The 23,455-nt window shown below is 43.7% G+C and overlaps 2 protein-coding genes across 2 annotated transcripts in view; one reads left to right on the top strand and one right to left on the bottom strand.

Annotated features, from left to right (window-relative positions):
* Positions 1–8,649, top strand: part of HIP1R (huntingtin interacting protein 1 related) — a 20,325-nt gene extending 11,676 nt beyond the window's left edge. Inside the window, exons 22-31 of the mRNA XM_084539433.1 lie at positions 54–164; positions 292–350; positions 643–673; positions 807–869; positions 1,387–1,487; positions 1,891–1,996; positions 2,802–2,925; positions 3,019–3,080; positions 3,229–3,432; positions 3,515–8,649. Of these exons, the coding sequence (XP_084395559.1) occupies positions 54–164; positions 292–350; positions 643–673; positions 807–869; positions 1,387–1,487; positions 1,891–1,996; positions 2,802–2,925; positions 3,019–3,080; positions 3,229–3,432; positions 3,515–3,562 (909 nt within the window). The 3' untranslated portion in view covers positions 3,563–8,649. The remainder of the gene's footprint in view (positions 1–53; positions 165–291; positions 351–642; positions 674–806; positions 870–1,386; positions 1,488–1,890; positions 1,997–2,801; positions 2,926–3,018; positions 3,081–3,228; positions 3,433–3,514) is intronic.
* On the bottom strand, positions 8,289–23,455 carry VPS37B (VPS37B subunit of ESCRT-I). The gene is made up of 4 exons (XM_084491402.1): positions 23,299–23,455; positions 14,465–14,636; positions 13,746–13,828; positions 8,289–12,599 (listed from the first exon to the last, which is right to left on the bottom strand). The coding sequence occupies exons 1-4, from the start codon at positions 23,401–23,403 to the stop codon at positions 12,102–12,104; spliced, it is 858 nt and encodes a 285-aa protein (XP_084347528.1). The 5' UTR covers positions 23,404–23,455; the 3' UTR covers positions 8,289–12,101.

Below are 23,455 nucleotides of genomic sequence, written 5' to 3'. Positions count from 1 at the left end.
ACTTTCTTTTCCTCTGCTGAAAACCTCCTGGCTGTTGCTGCCTCCTCTGGCAGGAGCTGAGACCGAAAAGCTTGGACATCAAGCAGGAAGAGCTAGGGGACATGGTTGAGAAGGAGATGGCCTCCACCTCCGCAGCAATTGAAGATGCTGTCAGGAGGATAGAGGTGAGACAAAGCCGTGGGATGGGCCCTTGGGCAGCAAAATGTCCACTCCTCCCTGGTGTCTCCCCTCCTCCTGAGCCCTGCTTGCAGCAGCGTGGTGTCCCACCTTCCCTTTCCCATTTCCCAACAGGAGATGATGAGCCGAGCCAGGAACGAAAGCTCTGGCATCAAACTCGAAGTGAACGAGCGGTGAGTGTTGGGGGATTGCCATTTTGGTCCTGCAGCGGCTCTAACAGTGGGGCTGGGTGGTGTTCTGAAGCCTCATGTGCACTCTGGACCTGCATTTTTCTAATGCTAAGCATAAAATTGCCTTATGAAGGGTGGGCCTTCGTATTGCACGTCTAAGTTAATATTTGATAGCTTCTCTGTGGGCTGCTTAAAGGTAACCTTCAGCAGGCTGGTCTCTGAAAAAACTCATTCGTTAACTCAGGCCAAAGAGGGCTCTCCTGGATGCTCAACCCTTTTTCTTGTTTCCCTACAGGATTCTGAACTCCTGCACGGACCTCATGAAGGTCAGTACTGCAGGAGCTGAGCTTCTCGGGGGGTCACAAACTGCACAAAACTTTCACTTCCCACCACTGGCAAAATTGATCCTTCTGTATAAAATCCGCATCAAACACCAAAACCTGTTCTTCCTCGTTCCAGGCCATCAGACTTCTTGTAATGACATCCACAAACTTACAGAAGGAAATAGTAGAGAGTGGCCGGGTAAGTCCTCCCCTATGTTCATCCCCGTGCACTGACGTGAAATACCCACAATTTCCCCCAATTTGCAGAAACAATTGCAGAATTTCCCACAATTTGCAGAAACACCAGCTGAATTTCTCACTTTCCCCCATCAGTGGCACATTTGCAGCTCTGCTGGCTGGAGATGGGCTGCTCAGCCCCGTGCTCTTTGCAGACCTTACAAAGCTTTGTCCATCTAAAGATGATGGCCCAGAAGTGTCCTAAACCCAAACCAAATTCACAGTCTCGAGGTTCCAAAGTTAGTTTTCTTGGTCCATATTTAAGTAGGCCAATAAGAGCAACCTGAAGGGCACAGAAATGCTGCTCATCCCTTGATTTATGGCTTTATGTATGGCTTAAAATACGGCTTTATTTATGGCTTTATACATTGTTATATCGTATGAGGATTTTTTGGTGGATTTTAATGATTTATGGATTTATTATACATTTATATGGTAGAAAGAAGCTAATGCAGGCCATAATATTCTTATAACAACAGGGGGCAGCAACAACTCAGGAGTTTTACGCCAAGAACTCGCGCTGGACTGAAGGGCTGATCTCTGCCTCCAAGGCGGTGGGCTGGGGAGCCACACAGCTTGTGTAGGTGTCCAGCTGCAGAACGCAGCCATTACCCCACTCGGATACTCCCTGGCTGTTGGGGTGGTCGTGTGTGGGTGGTTGGGGTCAGGGCACCACGTCCTGAGCTGTGCTAGTGTGGAAAATGTAGGGGCTTGTTTGGAAAAAGCCCCTACAAGATTTAAATATCTTGTCCACTCTATTGCAGGGGCACAATCCTGCCTCCTGTGGTGTTTTATCCCCATCCAGAACTTCTGGATCTGGGGTTTGAGCAGTTTGCTTTGTAAATGAGCTTTAAATAACCAGACAAAGCTGTGGTTTCAACGTCTGATGCTGATTTCTGAGGGTATAGTGGGAGGCAAATAGCCCCTGCTTATGCTGCAGTGCGAGGCGAGTGTCTCTAACACGCTTTCTCTTCCGACTGCAGAGAGTCAGCAGACAGAGTTGTCCTGCACACAGGCAAATACGAAGAACTGATCGTCTGCTCCCATGAAATCGCTGCCAGCACGGCCCAGCTGGTAGCTGCCTCCAAGGTGAGCGTCCCAGCAGGGCTGGCTGCACACCACGTGGCAGGTTTTGTCCTTTTGTTCCCATCGTTTTGTTCCAGGGCTGTTCTCAGGCACTGGTGCATGGCAGTCCTGCCCATGGCCTCCTTCCCAGGGAAGGGAAGCTCTTAATTGGAAAGGGATTATTAAAATTGGAAGGGGATTATTATTTTCAAGTTGGTTTCTGCTTTTAATATGTGTCTTCACCTGCATGAATGCTCCCACACCTCACAGGGCTTGCCTCTGATGAGAGGTGTAAAACCTCCCATCTTCCTCCTGCCCAGCTGATTATGTGAAGAAAATGTTAATAACTAGTGAGGAACCCAGGGAGAGCTACTGCAGGAGGCAGCATTGAGAGGGATGAATTTTGGTCCTTACCACCTTTCTTCTTCATGGTGACAGAGATGTGTTGAGGTTTCAGTGAGCAGAGGGTTGGAGGGAGGTGGGCTGAGACTGCTTTTTGTGGCAGATGATGTTAAAATGAAGAACGGGGTTGTAAAAAAATTATCTGTGCACCAGTGCTGCTTGTTCGTGTGTCCTTGGCTCACGTGGGAGCAGAGGTGGCTTAGTGTCCCCAGGCTGAAGGAGGTCACCTTGTCCCTGATGGGATCAGCAAGTCCATCTGTCCTTTTCACATCTAGGTTGTCATTCCCAGTTAGGCCACTGTAACGTGGTGGGGTTGGTGTCCCTGCTCCCGTGCAGGATTTGGCTGCCTCACTGTGCACCCGTGTCCCCGAGCTGCAGGCTCTGGGGCCACGCTGGGGACCTGCGGCCATCTGTGTGATCGTTGCAGGTGAAAGCTGAGAAGAGCAGCAGGAACTTGGGCAAGCTCCAGGAGTGCTCACGCAACGTCAACGAGATGGCGGCCAACGTGGTGGCTTCCACCAGGACGGGGCAGGAGCAGATCGAGGACAAAGGTGAGGTTTGGTAAAGCAGGAAGGGAAAGCTAAAATATGAAGTCCTCGGTTCTTTCGTGGCCTAGTAAACACCCCCCCTGCTTTTCTCTCCAGACACCATGGACTTTTCAGGCATGTCCCTCATCAAGCTGAAGAAGGAAGAAATGGAGACACAGGTAAAGCCTCCACATGGGGAAGAAATGAGGGCTAATTTGGTGCTGCCATCCCCTCTGGAGGGGGCAGTACAACATTTTGGGGGGTTATTGCATCTCCGTGGTTGTTGTTGCTGGGCACATGAGGACCAAGTGTGCTTTTGTGGTGCAGGTAAAGGTGCTGGAGCTGGAGAAGTGTCTGGAGGGCGAGCGGGTGCGCCTGGGCGAACTGAGGAAGCAGCACTACGCCTTGGCTGGCGGCTACGATGCGGCAGAGGATGGGGAGGCCCGGCCAGCACCAGCCCCCAGGAGAGGCATCCTCAAGAAGCCAGCCCTGGCTCAGAAACCCGGCCACGTCCCGGGGCTGGACAGAGAGGTAGGGACATCAGAAGAGGGGGGACACGGGGCTGGGGACATGTTTATGCCCTGATCTTTGGCTTTGTCCCCTCTCGTTGCAGCCTGAGCAAGACGCCAGCCTGCACCGGGCGCACGCCGTCAACTTCTAGTGGGACCGAGGGGACGGAGCTGGGGCCCAGCCCCGGGGTGGGGGCAGCCACAGCAACGCTCTTATGTCTGTGTTTTAAACAGATCGCCTTGCCTCTGCACTGGTGTGCCTTCGTGCGCGGGGGTCTCCTCCCTGCCTGGCCTGAGAAACTGGATTTTTTTTTTTTAAAGTGACTTTTATTTTTTTTCACTCAGTTCCTATCAGTAGAGTTGTTGGGGTCCTGCAGCTCCCCAAGCAGTGCAGGGTACCCTCCTCGTGGCCTGCTGAGCAGCTCGCCCAGTTTAACTTAATTTGGGATTCTTTTGGGTTGATTTTTATTTTATTTTTTATCAGCTCTAGACATTTTCAGTAAATGTAGCTCTCTACTGTACTGCTTAGACCCTTTCAAAGAACTGTGAAATGTTTTTGAAGTAGGAAACTGCTGGGCTTTTCTTGCAACTGTTTTTTTAAATTCCCCTTTTTCAGGAATAATTTGACTTTGTTTTACCTTGGGATCAGCTCTCAGCAGAGAAGGGGAATTTAGCTTTAACAGGCGTGAGGAACGTTTTGTAAGGGAAAAAGCAGGTATTGACACACTGGCAATAAGGATATAAACATTTTTATTTCCTTTTCTATTTTGTATTACTACAGCAACAGCAGGGGATCAGTTGCATTATGTTTTATATGTAAGATAATTAGCAGAATTAAACCTAACCATGGCCTGCAGGAGCCAGGGGACGTTAAACGTGGCAAAGTCTGCAGCAATAAGGGAACGCTGATGGGAAGAGATGGGGGGCAGAGGAAACATAATCAGCTGTATCTTCTCTTCGAACTACTACCATGATGTAGATTATTAAAGCAGCAATATTTAAACGAGGTGTGATGCTTGGGCAGCGGTGGGGTTGGCACTAAAGGGGTGCTCCAGCAGGTGCTGAGTTGCCCCCTGGTGGGGAAGTGCCTCGGGGGAGTTCAGTGATGGTACAGGGGTGGGATGGGATCGCTGCCCCTCTGGGCCCCCATGGGCAGGAACAAGATACCACGAAGGGTTTTGAGCCACAGTGGCTTTGTGGCAGATCATACCTGCGATGAAAGCTGTGGCTGAAGGCACAGGGCGGGCACCTGCACCCGGGGCTTGCTGCCGGCTGCAGGGCACCCGCCCAAAGTCAACAGGGAAGTTTTTGGCAAACCTCAAGGTTACTGACAATTTATTTGAAATTGCTTCCGCTTTCTTCAGCCTTAGGATGACAGAAAGGAGATGTTTCAAGGAATCTCAGTTATTCTGCAGGGCTGAGTTTCACTTCAGCTTCTGGCACAACTCAGGTGCACCCATGGACACCTCAAGCAAAGACACCCATGAGAGGGTGAGCACAGCACCCACATAGCTAAGAGGAGCACTGTGAGGGGCCATTAAAAAAAAATAAATACGTAGAATCAACATTTTCATCCAGTTCCTCATGAAGGACTAAATCACTAAAGCAATTATAAAATTTCATACAAGCCACAGTACAAAGCCTGTAGTTCACCATTAACAATAGACTGTGAAGCTGTTTGTTAGAATTACAACTTTCTATATCTAAAGAATGAAACCTTTAGAAAGCATTTTATTATTCAATAGTGTCGCTGCCTCCTGAAGACCTAAGTTTCCTGAGGTTACACATCACAAACCATATTATCGGGTTATAAACAACCCACCCTGGCAGCGCAGTGAGCTGTAATTCTTTCCCAACCAATCATACCCGTAAAGAAGAGCCCACATCTTGAAAATGGGCTTTGGTGTTTGTTAAATACTGGTGGCACTGGGCAAGACAAGCAGCTAGCTGACTCCTGCCAGCTACAGGGAGTGCTTCCGCAGCCTGACAAGGCACATTCTTCCCTGGAAGGCAAAGCAAACCTCTTATCTGCAGCAGCACTGGAGGAAAGGCTTTAGTTTATTGGGTGACCAATAAATACCACACCGTGCTGTCACGTTACAGCACCAACCGTGGCCAGCCCTGTACTTCTAAGTTTCGTTTCTTCCTGAAACCCTTTCTCTTCACACAAGGAAGTGCTTGCTGCAGGAGCTTGCAGTCTATTTATAGGCAGTGATAAAGCTGTATTTGCTGGGAGACTGACGTCACCCTGGCCACTCACACCAGCACATCTCATAATGGAAATATTGATTAATCAAGAATGCTAACTTTCAAATTGTGCTACCGTAAATCTAGCCACAGCTCTATTTAAAGTTTAAAGAATTCAAAAGCAAAGCGATATTGGCTTTAAAAGCAGTCCTATGGGTGAATGGAACTTGTTCAACAACGCTGCTGTTTCATTATGGTTTACTTAAATCAATACTTTTAGAGGCTGCAGGTAAAGTGACCCATGCAAGCATGTACAAAGTCAAAAAAAAAAAGTAACAGCACACACTAGCCCCAAATGCCACTTAAAACAAAACTTACGTACTAAAGTAGTTTTATATCAAAATTAAGCTTGCTGTCCATTTTAAGATTGCCTCAATTCCCATTCTTTTTGGAAAGTATTTTCTAGTCATAGCAGTCATGAAAAAAAAAAAAAAACAAACCACATCACAAACTCTCTATGCAAAGGTTTAGTCTAAGATTCCATCAAGACGCCCTGCTGTACAGGATCCAATTTGCTAATGAGTTTTAAATGCCATTATTGTATCCGTAGAGCAAGGAAGATGCTTAGAACTGTGCCGAGAACAAATTTTACTCACTACTTGCGACAAAAACAGTGGAAAATAACCATGAGAAAGATGTGAAACATGACAGTCTGCTCCCTCCTACCAAGGGTAGTTCAGTGCAGTTTATTTTTCTTGAAGCAGTTTTCAAGCAGCCTCTTATTGAAGTCCTCCTCTCCCCCACCCTCTGGCTTCCTCGGCAGCCAAACCTCGTGTAACCACAAATGAGTTTGGATGTGAGTGCACAAAGCAGCTGAAGTTGAGTACCTGCACTGCTAGAGAGAGCGAGGTTTAGAAAACACAAGTTTCCCAGATCACTAAAAAGAAAAACTCCATTGAAAGTAAGCACACAAATAGAAAACGCTGCCATTACAAGCTCTAGGAAATCAGGTAAGAAAGAAACTTCTGTAAAAATGTTTTTAAGAGCCCTTAAAGCCGTGAGCAGCCGCCACCCACTTGCGGGGTGGGTTATTTCCCTTCTGAGCCTAACCTTCAGGGCACCAGGTAAATGCTTCTGTGCAACACTGTTCTTGGCACAGGCATTCCCTGAATGGCCCAATTGGGAAAATTACTTGGGAAGGAAAGAAATCTCAGCCAAGACAGACATTTTACAAACACCCCTGGGGTCAGCTGGCTTAATTTAAAACAGCACGATGCAAAGAGGCTGTATATAGCCCTTGCAAAACATCACTGGTAGTGTGAGACAGCTAACACACACACACACACAGGCACACACAGAGCACCCTAAAAGACAGCATAACATTTCCACAGCACAGTCAGCCGGGGCACACGAGTGTCATAAAGCTTCACTGAAGCTTCAGGTGAGAAATTCTCTCGAAAGAAATCAGTCTAAAAAGCAGCCCGTGCTTCAGTCACAGTGGCAAAGACTCAGAAGTAAACAGGCAAACCTATAGAAGATTCTGTCGGGGTTGATTAATGTACAACTGGAAGAGGACTCAAATTAGAGGAACAAGTGTTACAGAAGGACGTGTATAGGTTTGTGTGACCTCCAAAGCCAGCTTCCAAAGAGAAGGGAGGGCTCAAGACATGAAACATTACCTGCGTCACCAACACATCACTTGCAGCTTTTGTGTTAATTTTTTTGTTGTTGTTATCAGTTACACAACCGACATGTGGGTCCCCTACCTGGCAGCATCTCACCGCACTGGCTTTCTCTCCTTTGGCTAAGGAACGATCCCACCTAGATCAATGGCTTAGCACACAGTGGCCCCATGGAAGGGCATCTGAACACCCCCATTTCGGAACAGGCACTTCTCGAGGCTTGGTGCACACCTTCAAACCACGGGCGTTGCTGCAGATTCTTAGGAGAGCCACGTTAAGGAGCTGCAGCTTTTACATAACACCACCTCCTTCCCTCGCCCACCTGCACTGAGTCAGCACAGCAAGCTTTCTGTAGTTGTAGTTCCCTATTTCTGCATTAGCAGAAGGTGATCAAATCTCTGCAGCCACCACAAATGGAACACATCAAGAAGAAAAAAGGAAAAAAAAATTTTAAAAGGGATTTTCTCCCATATATTATCCTCAGTTATTCTGCAGCAGGACTTCTATTTAACATTGTTATTAAAACGACAGATGTTACAGAAAATTACATCAGGTTCTTTCTGCTCTCTGACTCATATTCCTAAATAATTTTGGTTGACTCATTTCTCCTCACTTGGCTGAAATCTAAGTTTTTCCTCTATTAACAAATAAAAGCGGGCTTCCCCCTTCTCTCAGCTTTTCCAGGCCAAGACTAGACACTTCCACTGTTCTAGGGAAGCACAGGAAACAAAACTGCAGAGATTTGACCTGGCAAAACAGCCCACCCACCTCTTCGCTATGATTAAGATGTGCAGAACCTGAGTATACATGTCCTGTATCAGCTGCACACACAGTGTATATCCAGTCACTAAAAATACGAACAATGGATTTATTGTGAGCAGTTATTTTCCTGTAAATTTAAGTTCCTCATTCAGCTACAACTGTATGTGATGTATATACATCATTAGTATTAAAAAACATGAGCATTATCTCCACCGTGATTGAAGGAAGCCGCAATGGGAACATGACACCAAGAGATATGATATTTTATTTAAAATCAGACCACAGTAGATTACAGAAAGACTTATTATGCAAACAAATCCACTGTACATTTCACAACTTGCTAGGCATATAAAATTGCCCCTTTATTCAACTGTCCAGCATTACACAAAGAAACCATTCAGGTGCAGGACGACTCTACCTCCTCTGAACTCAACGTTTGCCAAGTAGCTCTGTGTTCAGGCTCGAGGAATTGTCAGCTGGAGCTCTACGTCTAATTCATTATTCCAGTTTGAGAGGGCAGAAACATCCACAAGAGGTGGAGACTGAGGTTATGAAGTGGGAGCACTAAACAAAACGGCCACCCACGACTGGACTGTGCCCAGGGCCCTGCCTCCTGGAACTGCATCAGAGCTTGTATCCTAAAGAGTCCCTCCAGGGTCATGGTACAACCACGACCCGTGTGGATCAGCTGTCAGAACAACTGACTCTGCTTCCTCCGAGAGACAGCACTGAGGTGCAGCAAAACTCATCCTAGAGTTAGACCCATTCAATGCTGACCACCATTCCAAAAAAAACCCCAACAACCCTAACCACACACAACTGAATTAGTCATAACTTACAAAATCTGCGTACAAAAGACTGGCAAACATAACGCCATCATTTTCAGAGAGCATTTTCAACCCTACCAACACTCTAAAGCCGTGTTACACATCAAGTTTAAAAGATTTTTCTCCGCTCCAATTGCTTTGGGGAAGTATATGCTATTTGCAGCAGACATGAAAAATCCTCAAGACAACATAAAATATATTTTGGCAAGCACACTGAGCTACCCCATCTCAAGTCTCGGCTTGCCTATGGCATTTTAATCTCACTATCTTATAAACAGTGCAAATTAGTACAATTCTAAACATCCTAGCCATAGCAGAATTTATTAACTATAACAGAACAGGAGAAGCTGTCAAAGGGCAATGGTTCAAAGCACTGACACAGCTCTTGCCCAACTCATTCAGATTAGTGTTCTGTAACATTTTTTTTTTCTGAAAGGATTTAAACAGCTTTCCACAGTCATCTTTCTCCTATACCCTTAAACATTACCAGCAGTCAAGTACGTATTTACAGTTTGTGCGCACACACACACAATTAATGGCAAAAACATTTTCCATGAGCAGCTGGATTTCAGTTACGGGACTGCTATAACTGAAACATCACATTAGTTGTATCACCTATGTTCAAACTAACCCATCAGTGAAGGCAACTATACGCTCACAAATAGCAGATACAGCCTTTCTCGATTCTAAAGTATGAGGGTGAGATTTTTTTTTCCATTTTTTTATTATAAAGAAAGTGCTCTTGAAGAGCCCTTAAATTAGAGTTAAACAATGGCTATTCAAATGATAAAAATGCTAGTATCCTAGTATTACAATCACAGGTAGTGATCCTAAGGCACATCAGCCACATGCATATGCAATAATGCATTGTTTTGCTTTCAGACAGAAAAACTGCATTAGCTTTGTCTGTATTTAGTTAGCACAAGAGTTTGTTTTTAGATAAAGTATCCCTGAAAGATCATGTTATCACAAAAGTTACCAAAAGACAGAAAATTTAACAAGTAGTAAAAATACTTTTGGACTACTAATACCAATAAAGTTAGATACATAAAATGCAGTGCAAATTCACAATACACTTATCTATCACCTCCATCACTTCTGAGGATTTGCAACTCTCAGAAAAAAAGTTGGCACTTGATAAGTGTAAAATATACCTGGTTGTTTTTATTAAATGTTAGCAAAACTAATTTGGGATTGTTTTAGTTTGTGTAGCAGGCTCAACGTATGAATTTCTATACTCAACCACCACCCTGGTAGCCCCCACCAACTTTTATTCTTCCTAGGACACAAATCATTTCTACAGCAGATTTATGTTTAGCATTCAGATACGACAGTTGCCATCCAAATACCAACACTAATAGCACAGCAAAATTTTTTTTTGAAACAAGTCATAATCAACCATGCTTACACAAATGCTTCAATGAGAAAATAATACCAAGAAAAGATATTACACTATTTTAAAAAACACATCCTGTACCATCACTAGATTACAGAAAAAACACACTTTGCAAACAAATCCAATGCATGTTGCTTCACAAACTCCCCCATCTACAGAAACTTTCCAGATTTACACTGGGGAATTGGTTCAGATGCCAGTAACACTGACCAACCTTCTGCCTTTTGTCTTCAGAAGGCAAAACAAGCCAAATAACCATATTTTCAGAATAGAGAGCTTCCTGTTATGAGATTAATTTCAGATCAGTATTTGCTAGCAACCACCACACTCCAGAGGAAATGATTAAGGGACAGTCAAGGGCCTTATGTAAAGAAAAAAATAATCAGATATTCTATTTTGACTGAAGCTGTTCGTAGCACAGACTTCCAAACAATGTAGTGCATTCCAGGACAATGATAAGAATGTTTTAAAATAGTGAAGAAGATATGACAGATTCCGGATCACATCTTCCTTAAGTTAGCATGAATTAGTTGAAAGTTGTTTGTGGGTATGAAAAATTGATAATGAATTTGTGGACATATTCTGCACAAGCAAGTGTTAAAGATTTGCCTCTCCCAATGCTAGATTAGATTAGCAGCACGTGCCTAGAGTCATACTGAGAATGAGATCTGAACTCCCCTAAGCAGCCTCCCCCTCCAGTGGTATAAAAAGTCAAGAAAGGATGATACAAGAGGCAAACAGCCACCATGGAGTTCAAATTTTTTTCTGTTTCGACTGCTTGCACAGAAATGTTAACTGCAAATTCCAGATAGATAAACATGCCAAAAATTGCAAGACTAAAGGAAATGAAGAAGTTAAAAACAGTTCTGCCAAGCAAGAGATGGAGTTTGAGGGACAAAATGAAGTTGTGGGCAATTACATGATGTGAGAATCCAACACTTAATTAAGAAAATACCCTGCCTGGATTCCTGGAATCACATGATATCAAAAGCTAAGCACCGGTATATAAAAAAAATTAACTTCTGTATCCCAGGTGTGGAAAAAAAAATATGAAAATCTTAATAGGTAAAGAAATAAAAATTCCTGGTAAAATTTCTATAAAACCCTAAACTGGCTCTACAAACAGTTTAGTTTAATTTCAAGAGACCAGGACTTTCAGAGTATCAAACTATTTAGGAATGGGAAGAGTGCATACTTTTATTGTGAAAAATCTAAGGTAACAACTGAAATGTAGAACTGAAACTCTTGTAACTTTTACTGTTTAAAAACCCTAGAACGTTATCTGACAACAGTTTCAGCTCAGCGAGCTCTGAAAGTGTTGTGCACCTGGCCACAAATGCCACTTGTCTGGGCGCACTGTGAAGGCTGCTGATGCAGTCCCCTCCAACCCTTCGCCCAGCATTCAGATATGGCTGTTACCATCCAAACACTGGCACTGGTAGAGAATTCTTTAGAGAGACAAATAGCTCCCGCTTGCCACACACACATCCAGCTGCAACAGGAATACATCAGAACAGAAAAGGATGCTGATTTACCATCGCTAAAGAATTCGGAGATTTATAACGTCAGGAAATCCACTGTGCACTGTTTCACAATTTGATGGATTTACAAAATTTAGCCCCTATCACCTTCCTAGAAAGTTCTTGCTGTCACTGGTATTTGAAAACAAAAATAATCACATTTACTAAACACAATTTCAAACCTCTGTGCCAGAGCTCAAATTTTATACTCCACTGTGCAAAAAACAGAGGCTTTCCATTGCCTACATTAAGTCTCTGACGGGGAGAAAAAAAGGAAATATAAGCACCAATACATTAAGTCAGGCGCACCAAAATATTCACTGGAGGATAAAACCAGGATGTGGTGGGAAGCGAGCTGGTCTTTGGGGAAGAGCTGGAGGATACGGTGGTACGAACTGAGATGGGTATCCTGGCTGTGACACTTGACTTGCAGACTGAGCTCCCGGCCGAGGTGGGAGAGGAGGATACGGAGCACCTGGATAAGAAAGAGCTGGTCCTGAACTCATGGCTGCAGTAAAGGGAGTAGGAAAGCGTCCTGCTGGGACTGAAGGCGGAGGGGGTGGTATTCGTCGGGGCACAGCTGAAGGAGGAGGGTTTGCATCCGAAGTGTAGGAATCTTGAGGTGCTGGTGTTGTGTCAGGTGCTCTCGGCTGAGCCAGCGGCTGAACCTGTGGAAGTCTCTGTCCCTTCAGCACCATCTCTTGGAGCTTCTCAATTTTTACACGTCGCAGGTGAGCCAGTTTACGCTTGCTCTGGTACTCGTCAATGAAGGAATCCAGTGGTATTTCACCATCAAGAAAATTTTCTGCCATATTCTATCAAATATGGAATAATCTTTTAGAAAACGGCATACTCTGAGACAACCTAAAGGGCTTACGTCCTAAAAATAGGGTAATTTTGCCTGTGATTTTCCAGCTTGCATATGGAGGATGACTGGCATACTAAGAATTCGAAGCAGAATTTTGAATTAGTTATTACTTAGAAGCAGTGGGAGTTAAATACCATTTTTGCTGAAATTTATGCTGAAGTAACAGCAGTAAGAACATCTGAATCTGTCTCTGAACATTTCCATGATCATCAGAGGCAGGACTGAATCAAGCTCAACAGCTTTCCAGATTGCCAGCTAAGCTGAATTACGGTTTAGTACTGCTTGCAGTGCCAACAGAAACACTGAGAACTCTACAAGCCTCAGTACTGAGAGGTAGATTATTGCTAAACCAGATTTAATTCTCATGCTTACTTGTGGCAAAGCAAAGCTTTGGGAAAATGATGTTTTAATAATCAAGAGAGGTGACCACACATACAATCATGAAATTCAACTTGACTTGTGATTACAAAAAAAACATTCCCAGGACAAGGCCAATAAGCAGATCTTTTCCTGGATGCTAACAAACTATGTAGTTATACAGAACGTCCTACAGGCAAATCCACTAACAAAACTAAACACTCCCATTGCTCTAAAAACAAGCCACCCTTCAAGCACTTGTAGTGACCGTTGGCACCTAGACAGGTACATTGAAATCATAATGGAATATTCCACCAGAACTGCTGCAGTCATCCCTCTCTTCTTACAGACCAGCACAGGCAGTTTTTCATTAGGTTACTAATTGACGTTTGTAATAGATTAATACATATACCAGGCAAACACCATTAAAAATATTTCCACATTTGGATGCTGTTAGTTTGAAGGCAATGCCAAGGAACTAAGAGAGTTTGGCTTTCTCGTCTGAAAAATACTGTTGTGTCTTAAACCTCAAAGACCTTAAGAATAGAAAACAATTACTCAAAAAAAGTGTCACTGAAATCAAGTGACTGCTTAAGGAAGTTCAAAGACCAGACCACATACTTAAAAATATCCCTTTAGACTACTTATTACATATTCAACGGTATTATATACTTCAGCTACCCCAAGTCTTCACTAATGGGTATAAAGTGGCAGAATTGAAGTGTACTGTCATTACCTCTGTGTCTTCCTCAATCTTAGCCCCCTCTGTCTGAAGGAGTGCTAGCAGTGTTTCCAGTGAAGCATTACTGGATTGTCTGTCTGTAACGGCATGAAAACAAGAGTAAGTGACAGCTGTTTGTAAGTGACTTTTAACCGAAGCTATGAAGTATCATCAAGCATAAAAATCTTCTCAGGCACATCTGTATAAACAGCATACTCTACTGATCTAGACAGGATGACTGTCAGACTACAGTGAGACAATACGACATTTAAGTAGTTAGTTATATAGTCACGGTGCTACAAACAGAAATTATAATGTATAATAACGAAAAAAGCACTTCAGCAAGTGTAGTATCAGATGCACAATACTTCATAATTCAGTATTAGATGAGAACATTAAATACAAGGTTGTTTGATTTATGACTAATCACTGGAAATTCAAATTGGGTTTTACTTTTTAGCAAGGTGGGCAAATTTGATCATTTAGCAAACAATAGCTACATAACCATATCAGTAATTGAAAGAATCAGTAGTGCATGTTCCTGGGTGTAAGAGACGCCTAAATCATTATGTTCATGATCTATTTCAGAACTATGTGAGAATAAGATTTGATTTTATACCCTAATTCACAGATCTAAAAATGAGTGGAAAAAAAAAAAAAAAAAGAAAAGATGCACAACAAATTTAAATCCTCTTAGGAAAGAGCAAACCATAATAACCAACAGAAAACATTACCTAGTTTTGTTTTCTTTATCTGGTATGCTTCAAAAAGAACTTGCAGCTCTTGATATTTTTGAGTCAAATTTGCTTTCAAAGACTCCAACTTCGGCTGGAACAGAAGATTGTCCTCTGCCAGACTGCGGTTGCTGGCAAGAGTCATGTCTTTGCTGTGTTGAACATTTTGGGCCTGCAAAAAGAAAGGTGTGTGAAGTGACAGTGAGGATGTTGAGCGAGATTAATGGTTATGTAGACAATATGGGAATTTCAAGACTACTACATAAACAGCAAAAGTAAACTCTCTGCAAAAACCAGTACTACTGCATTGAAGCTGCAAATAACAACAATACTTTGGGATTTTTTATTCGGGAATGTCTCCTGTTTTGGCGGGTATGGTCAGCTCCAGCTATTGCACCCATTTCCACTCTCTCTCCTACACCAAATCTTTCCTCACAAACTATTTCTGCTGCTCCACGATATACTATTTTACTAGAAGAAATAAGGCCTATGCTGCAAACAGCACGTTAGGGACATCTACAAACACAAGCTCGCACACAGGGAACATCCCCTGAGCGATTCCACTACGAGCACGGTTCTCCCCCCTCAGCCAGCACCACCCGTGAATTCATCGCTTCCAAGCAGGAGTTAGCACTGACCTGAGGGCACCTTCCCACGTGTATTTTTAACCCCCACATGCAGCAGATGGCTCATTAAGCAGTATTATTTCCAGCTTGGAGAAGAACTACTTTTTTCCAAACATTTGAAGAGTTTGTGCTGTGGGAAAGGTCTCCTAAGAGGACCCTCCCCTCTGACAGGGGCAGTGGAGCTGGTGACGGGCCCTGCAGGCAGAATGGCTTTTGCTGGGTCAGGACAAAAACACGAGTTCCTGCTACACCAAACGGCCTGCAAGAGTCCCGTTTCACCCCATTGCACTGGTTACTGACTGGAAATCAGTGCCTGGGCACCCATCTGGACGTCTCTGCTTGGTGGCAGAGGAACACAGTTTGTGTCACCTGAGTTTCCTCTAATTCTTGTCCCCAGTTCTTGTGAGGCCTGACCTGTTGGCTGCCACGGCCTTGTGAGATCAGTTTTACGCTAACACACTGCTACGTGAAGATGCTGTGTATGAATTCCTACCCGTTACTTAACCTGGATACTTCATCCCCACCTCACTCACCGCCTTAACACCCCACGATGAATACTGACAGATAAATCAACAGTTGCTCTTAAAAACCTTTGAATTCCACCCGTAAGATGCAGGGAGACTGCAGAAGAGTGTCATCCTTTATCTTACTATAATGCAAAAAAACAAACAAACAAACAAACAAGCACTGCATCATTATGGCTCCTTCTCCAGAATATTCTTCCCAAACTATGTTAAATCAAACCTGGATTAATGCCAAAAGCTTGTTTCAGCTCAATCCTGCTGCTTAACATATCCTAGCCCAAAGACATGGTTCTTAAGGAACAAATGACAATTCCCATAAAACCACTGCCAGCAAGATTCTGAGTTTGCTCACACATGCACGATTTTATCAAGACAGGCTTCAGGAGCTTTGGGAAAGACAAGTGTTCAGAGAAGCCTGCCCTGGACGTCACATTAGATTCATTAAAAAAAAAAAAAAAAAAAAAAAAGACATCAAAAAGAAGGGAGGAAAAAGCAAAGGATCTGATTTCAGTCTGAATCAACAAGTGGGCTAATTTTCCCATGGCACAACAGACTGAGTCTATTAAACTTTCTTCAAAACCAATTAAATGCTTGGTGCACTTCTTGTGACCTCCTACATTAATGTGCCCCTTCTACCCCACCTTCAGCGCAAACGTGAAGAGTACAGTGCTTTCTTCCTTTCACACTCCTGGGGGGACATAGGAGAGGCTCACCTCTGAAAGGGCAAAAGAGGAAACCTGAATGAAAGGAAATCTGAAAATCCCTGAAAAGGAGGGGATTAGAACTCATGTGTTCCTGACAGTCTGAGCACAAGGCCATGTGCAACAGGTGGAAACATCTCCCCAGTATAGCAGCAGTGTCTTCATAAGGAGTTACTTCCTTTTAAAATTTTTATACACTGCTTTAACCTAACTTCAAATTTGACTCAGCATTGCTTAAATACGTATTTAATACTTAAATACATCCTGAGATATTGCTCCTCAAATATCCAAGCTTTACTTTTTTGCGCTGTTCTTGCTAAACCACTCAAAAAAATATCATCAAGTCAAGGATAATGCTGAGTCCTAAACTGTGCATCAATCAAAATAAAAGTCTATTCCAAGCTGTACAAATGGGAGGAACTATTTGTAATACTGTTTTGGCTTCTCAAGATTCTCACATCGAGCCTAAACAAGCTTCCAACCCTATGCTTGTGTTCAACTTGAATACTTTCCAAGAATAAAAAGAAAATCCTCTCTTCTCACTTTTGATTCCAATGCAAAATAATTTAAATTAAACTCGTTGCTTCCATTTGTTTGTTCTCTTATGATCCAACGCAGTTAGACTCAATTTTAGTAAGCTGAAGTCCTTGTTTTACATTTTTTCCAAACAATAATGAATGGAAACCAAGTACACGCTATTTAACAGCTTAATTACTGACATCCAGCTTCTTACCAAATTACCTGCCATCACCACAAGTTTTGTTAACTGGCTGCCTTGTGAACTGCCAGCCAAAGAAGATTGCGTGCAAACAGATTTATGCTTTCTGATGCCTCTCCTCTTTCACCATTTTAACGAGCAAACTACTTCCTTCAAGTGACTTAAATTCGGTCTGGTGATCACATTTTCACTGCTTGTAGGGCTGACGTTCTCATTTCAAAGTAGTTGTGCAGTCAGGCTGGGAAGACCAGTTTTATGAGCGGACTTTGATCTTTCATCAGGACGAAGAACATGTTATGTACATTTTTTCTAGAGAAGTAAAAACAGGGGAATGAAAGATACGCAAATCTATAAACATTTCAAGAGTACAAATCTCTGGGAAAGGGCATTACTCAAATCATGTATGTAATAAGGAAGAGAAGAGCTCCAGGTAAACAGGCAGAATAAGAGAAAAGGCTTCTTTAAGTGATATAAAACTTCGGCTACTTTTTAAATAACTCTCCTCCTTAGGTACCATAATGTACTTAACCACGTACATAGCGTGCAGCAGGGCTCCAGATATGAAGAAGGAGACAAACACCTAGCTTTCTACAATGACTTTCTGAAGAACTTCACTTCTGAATCACTATGAATGCGCAAGATGAATAAACATCATCATAATAGGATATACTTGTCTCGTAGGTGTAAGAAACAAATGAATATTACAACAGCACTTGCAAAGTCAGAGTTACCTGGTTTGATGGCAGACAAGCACAGGTAACCCACCTACATCTGACGCAGTGACACCCTTTCCTGACCTTGCCACCTGATGTCTAGCGACTACAGACTAGCCTGTACTTAACTGGAAGTCTTACAAATATGTTTTTAAAGACGACAAAAAGCTGAGCTATTCTTAATCGCATTGTAAGTTACAGTGCTTGAAATTACACAAGCCCTAATGACTCAACTTCTCCCGTATTATAGCACTTCTAAGAAGGGCACATTTTTCTAAGAAATTGAACAAAAAACACAATTCATATTTAATGATCAATGTTAATCTTGAAGTCTTTGCTTTCAGCTTTAGTCTCTGTGCCAAATTTCTTTTTGACAAATGGGCAGTTAAACAGATGAGAAACTCATATTGAATGTTTTTGAGAAACTCAAAACCATGCAAAGAATTAACTCTTCAATTACAAGGTAAACTTAAGAAGAACTTCTTTCCAAAACAAAGATAAAGACCCATTCACCTATTTGGGACATTTTAATGCTTCATTTCACCGAAAGAAGTTTGGGGAGGGAGTAAATTCTAATTCCTAACAAATAGAACTAATATAAACCCAAGCCAATGCAAACTGAATACTACGACAATTTTACAAACCAGAATAATCTCTGGCACAGATGTAAATTCAGTGCCATAAACTTTTCTGCAACTGTTCCACGACATTTAGAATTCAAGGACTCAGAAAAGCAAACAGTTAAATTAGCCTAAAAAGCCCTAAAGAAAAGCTTTAAAAAATGTTGCCTGATTTAAAACCAAAAATAAATAAATAAATTGCACAATCATCCAAGGGTCAAAGATACAGCATAGCGTGACCCGTCTGCTAAGAGTACCAACACTGCACAAAGCACGCTTTCAGCATCCATTCAATAGCTATAACAGAACAAGGAAGGAATAAATCCAAACCAAGTTATTTTGTTGTCAGATCTGCTCTGCAACAAAAAATTGTATTAATAGGGAACTGCTACTGCATTGGATGTTCGCCTGCCTAATGGAAGTAGAGGGAAAATAAGTTACCAACAGAAATAAGCTCAGAGCACGCAACTCGAGCAGAATTGCTAAGACGACTGTTGAGGTTGTGTGCAGGAAACCTGAATCTGAAAACAGATGAAAAATACCAGCCAGAATCATGAGACATAATGAGACAGGGCGATATTAAAGTAGAATGTGCTTTTTTTTTTCCCCCCAATTGTTTTCCTTTTAACTATCAAGGCCTTGCTATGAATTCTGAATGGGACAAACAGGGTGACACGGAGCTACTTACAATGGGATTTTGATGGCAGAGGGATTGCTCAGCACTGAGCTCTAAACCAAACTGTGGGCAAGGCAAGGCAATGAAGTCACATACACATGGAAGTTAAAGACAAAATCAGGGATTATGAAGTTATTCAAAACTTAAGATGCTTAAATAGTTTCTTTAAGAGACATAATTTGAGTAGTTTTACTCGAGGATTTACTTAATAAGCACTTGTAAGAACAGGCAGCAGCAACTGCTTTGGGAATGGAAATCCCACTGATCTCCTGAACTGCAGCTTTGTTTCATCCCACTTTTAAAGTGAAGAAAAGTGCTGGACAAAGTTAAAATACGAGCAAGTACTAGGACTAGCTTAGCAACATTTTTACTGTTTACCATTAATTCCAAAATAAATGTTTGCCCTAAGAGTGGTTTGTTCAAAATGACTCTGAGAAGCATCCCTCCTGTTGACCTAAGGCACGTTCCCAGTAGAACACGTCCAGACCAGGTCCTTCTGCCACCGTCCGAGCAACTGAAACCCCAAGGAGCCACAAAGTGCACCCAGTGCTGCTGTAATTACAGGCTGGCTTTGGCAGGCGTCAGGACAAGAAGTCCACTGGTACTTTCAAGAAAAAGTCTCTCGAGGAGCTACAAATAAAACAAACACTCAAACTCTCTCTTTCACTTGAATTACATACTTGTAATTTAGGATTCCAATGCGCTGTCACACTGCAGAATTATAACTATGCACAGTTGGAGTGACAAATTAACCCTTGAAATAGGAGCCAACAGGTGCAGAGGAGGAGAATAAAGACGTCTTTTACAGAAGATTTAGGAATGCTTTTCATCAAGTACTGGTGAACGATAACGCACCCTCTAATGGCATCTGTTTGGTAATAAATATTAAGACATATTCCAAAATAAATAGATTTGCTAAATTTAGGTCTGATTATGCAAGTACTAGCTTAAAAATGAGAAAATAGAGGCTAAAAGGTAAAGTTGCAATTCCTAAATGTTTACTCCTGCTGCCCAGAACTGCAGTTTGTGCCCAGCAGACACAGGCAGGTTATTCATTCCGTGCTTAGCTGGAAAAGAAAATCCTATAGTTGTCACCAAGTCTAATTCTTGACTTTGTAGCTAAATTTCATGTTTGGCAAACAGGAACATAACCACTCACACCATGTGGTTTTAGGACAGGATAAGGAATCCAAGAAATCTGGGCATGCATTCACATCCTTTGAACTTGGACTTTCTGCAGACTGCCCGATCTTTTCAAACAGCTTTTGAGAAAAGGGCTACACTCAAAAACCCTTTCCATGCCTGCCAGCAAATTCCGAAATGCTGGAACAAGAGGAAGGCGATGCATTTCTGACGACTTCACTTCATACGATTAAGGTGTTGAAAAGCAAATAATTTTGGCAGGGGACATGGAGCGTTCAGTAACACAATGCTGCACTGTTAAAAGCAAAGTCCTAGTACGGGTCACGAGACGACCAATTCTCACCAGAGAAATTCATCGAGCTACCACCAGTATCCCATCACAGACTCACCTATGCTGTTTAGAATTACCATTCTGAGATTGACTTTTACAAACAATGTACTTTTATTTCGTGAAGATGAATACCATCGATGTACTACAGAAATTAACCTCAAAGGATTATCAAAAAACCTCCTCGATTTCAAAAGACGAGGAGTACCAGACAATTGGCTTCCTTCCTCTTTCTACCAGACAAGATGTTCGTTGTTCAAGCGCTAAAAGCCCAGAGGCTTCAAAAACAACCTTGCAGACAGAAAAAAAAGCAGCTTAGCTCTTTGATGCCATGTTTTTACACACCTGGGGTTACAGCATGAAGGACACTGCCTAAGCACATTACCCCGGTGAAATATATCTGCACACAAGCACACACACGCAGATATATATATGTATTTTTATATATATATGCCTACACCCCCAGGATGACATATACAAATCCTGCTCAAGTGCTGCACAGGAACACATTCCCTTCGGAGCTGGAAGGAGCCTATTTTTAGCTATTAGCAAGAAAGCCAAGTGGTTTTCCAATCCCTTCTCTCTGTGAACAAAACATTGTTTTTCTGAGCTGGGTTTCCCTCGCAACAACGAGTACAAAGGTTTTTTCAATTATGGGATAATCAGCTTTAGCCAATTTTGCCACTGAAAATACGAGTGACCTCAGAGAAGTGACTCAGAAAACATGATTTAATTGGCATGCCCCAATAAAATTACTAATTTAAGGACTTTGGAATAACGCTACAACCTAGATACATCCAGACTGCAAACCAAATACCTACACAAGCAGCAGTGAAGTTACCATGGCTTCCCCTTAACGTTCAGGATTTCCCTCTCTCCCTCTTCCTGCCACATACTTCATTGTGAAAAATCAGGAGCCAGCAGCACATACCCAAGGAGTAAACAATTCAGTGAAGGCAGTAACAAAATGAGGAAGTATTCAAGCAATTCCAGGATAGGTAAATGCTTCTGAGTTGAACAGACTCTGGTAAAAGCCTCCGTGCACAATAAACAAGGATTACACCCGACAGTAGTATAGCCCTATTTCCACACAGCTCAAATACCTTCAAACCTAGCCACACTTTCCTAACACCACAAAATATTCCCTCGGGCCCGGAGAACTTTACTCTACAATTTAAAAGCCTTCTGTTGCCAACTAAAGAGGGAAACCGGAGGGTCAGATCGAGAAGACGGTGTAATCCCGCAGAGAGAGACAAGCTTTGCCACGAAGGTCAAGAGGTTTTTTTGTCACTTCTGACCCACAGTCTGAAGTCTGCATTGACCGAAAACAAGAGGCTGGCTGGGCCAGCCCACCTAGCACTGTACCTTGCCAGAGGTCACGCTGCAATCAGCGGCACTGCACCCGTTCCTATCTGCACCAAGTTAAGCCCGTTATGACCCGCTGGCTTTCCTTAAATCCTCAATCTTGCCACGGAAGGGTTCTCCTGCCTCCCAGTAAGCCGCTGGGGTCTCCGAGATCTTTTCACATTTTACTTTCCACATCAGCGGCATCTATTTCTTCAATGGTTTCTTAAGTCCTCAACATAAAAACTCATACAGAAAGCTAATACGCCCAACCCTGTCTCGTAAATCTATTTACACAAAGTTTAAGAGACAAACGCTGCACAAAAAAAAAAGCAAAAAGCAGCTTCCCAGGACTCCTCGCTGCCAGCCTCGACCCTCAGAGGGCCCCTCCGTTGTCTGCGATACTTTAACGCTGCAGTGATCCCAAATGACTTCCTTGGAAGTACCAGAAGAGCAGGGATCATACTTCCAGGAAAAGCAACAAAAAGGGACCTTACTCAACAGATGAGGCTTTTTAACCAGCTAAGCCATTTTTGTTTGTTTGTTTCCCCTGGGACTTTGGTCCTCTGATTTAAAACAAAAGCAATAACACCAGATCCTGGGAAAAAAAGCACGCTTGCTTCTTTCAAAAAAATGTTCTCATCAGCAGCGGATCCATCTTACTTGCCGTCAGCTGACTGCTCGGAGCCTTTTTGGGGCGTTTGGTGGAGCACAAAGCTGGGGGAGGCTGCTCCCAGCACTGCCCCACGCTCACCCACCGGCACCTAAAAACCCCATATGAGGGGGCCCCGCGGCAGCGATGACCCCAAAAAACACTTCTTCTATTTGGTCTCAGCAAGCCCAGACCCGAACCCATGCTTTTAGGGCTGACAAAGAGGCTTCAAACGAGTACAAAAAGCCCCAAGGAGGCTGACAGCCTCCTCATTTTTGCTTCTTTTTGACTTAAAATCACCCTGAGCTCAAGAGCGCGACCGGGACCGGCTTCACCCCAAGACCCCCCCATCATCGGGGCTCGGCCACAAAACGAGGAACGCATTAATGGGAAGAAATATATATATTAAAAAATAAACACGATACCGTCCGCTTCTCCCTAATTTAGCCCAAAATGAGCGATTTCAGTGCTGCCAGGCCCCCTCCTCCGACAGCCGGGCTCGGGATCGGGGGGAGCAACGGGGATCGGGGGGGCGGCAGACAAAGGGCGGGGGGACCGGGAGGGACCAGGGGGACACCGGGGGGACACCGGGGACACCGGGACGGGGCTGGAGGGGGGGAACCGGGGGCACCAGGAGGGACCAGGGGTGACCGGGACGGGACGGGGAGGGACCGAGGGGCACGGGTGGGGAGCCGTGGCACGGAGCCACCTGCGGCGAGGGGGGGGGGGGGGCTGAAAGTCACCGGCACCCCCCGGCCACCGAGCGGCGTGGCGGGGGTCCCCGCTCACCTCCTCCATCTCGCGGGCCATGTCCTGCAGCCGCTCCTCATCGTCCAGCAGCGCGCTCAGCTCCTGCAGGCTCAGCGCCTCCAGCCGCCGCGCGTCCACCGCCATGGCGGGCCCGGCCCGGCCCCGGCCCGTTGCTTTTTTTTCTCTCCCCCCCCCC

The sequence above is a fragment of the Aythya ferina genome (genome assembly GCF_964211825.1).
Source record: "Aythya ferina genome assembly, chromosome: 17".
NCBI lineage: Eukaryota > Metazoa > Chordata > Aves > Anseriformes > Anatidae > Aythya > Aythya ferina.
The sequence above is the reverse complement of the archived record's forward strand: the minus strand, read 5'-3'. Positions and strand labels throughout refer to the sequence as shown.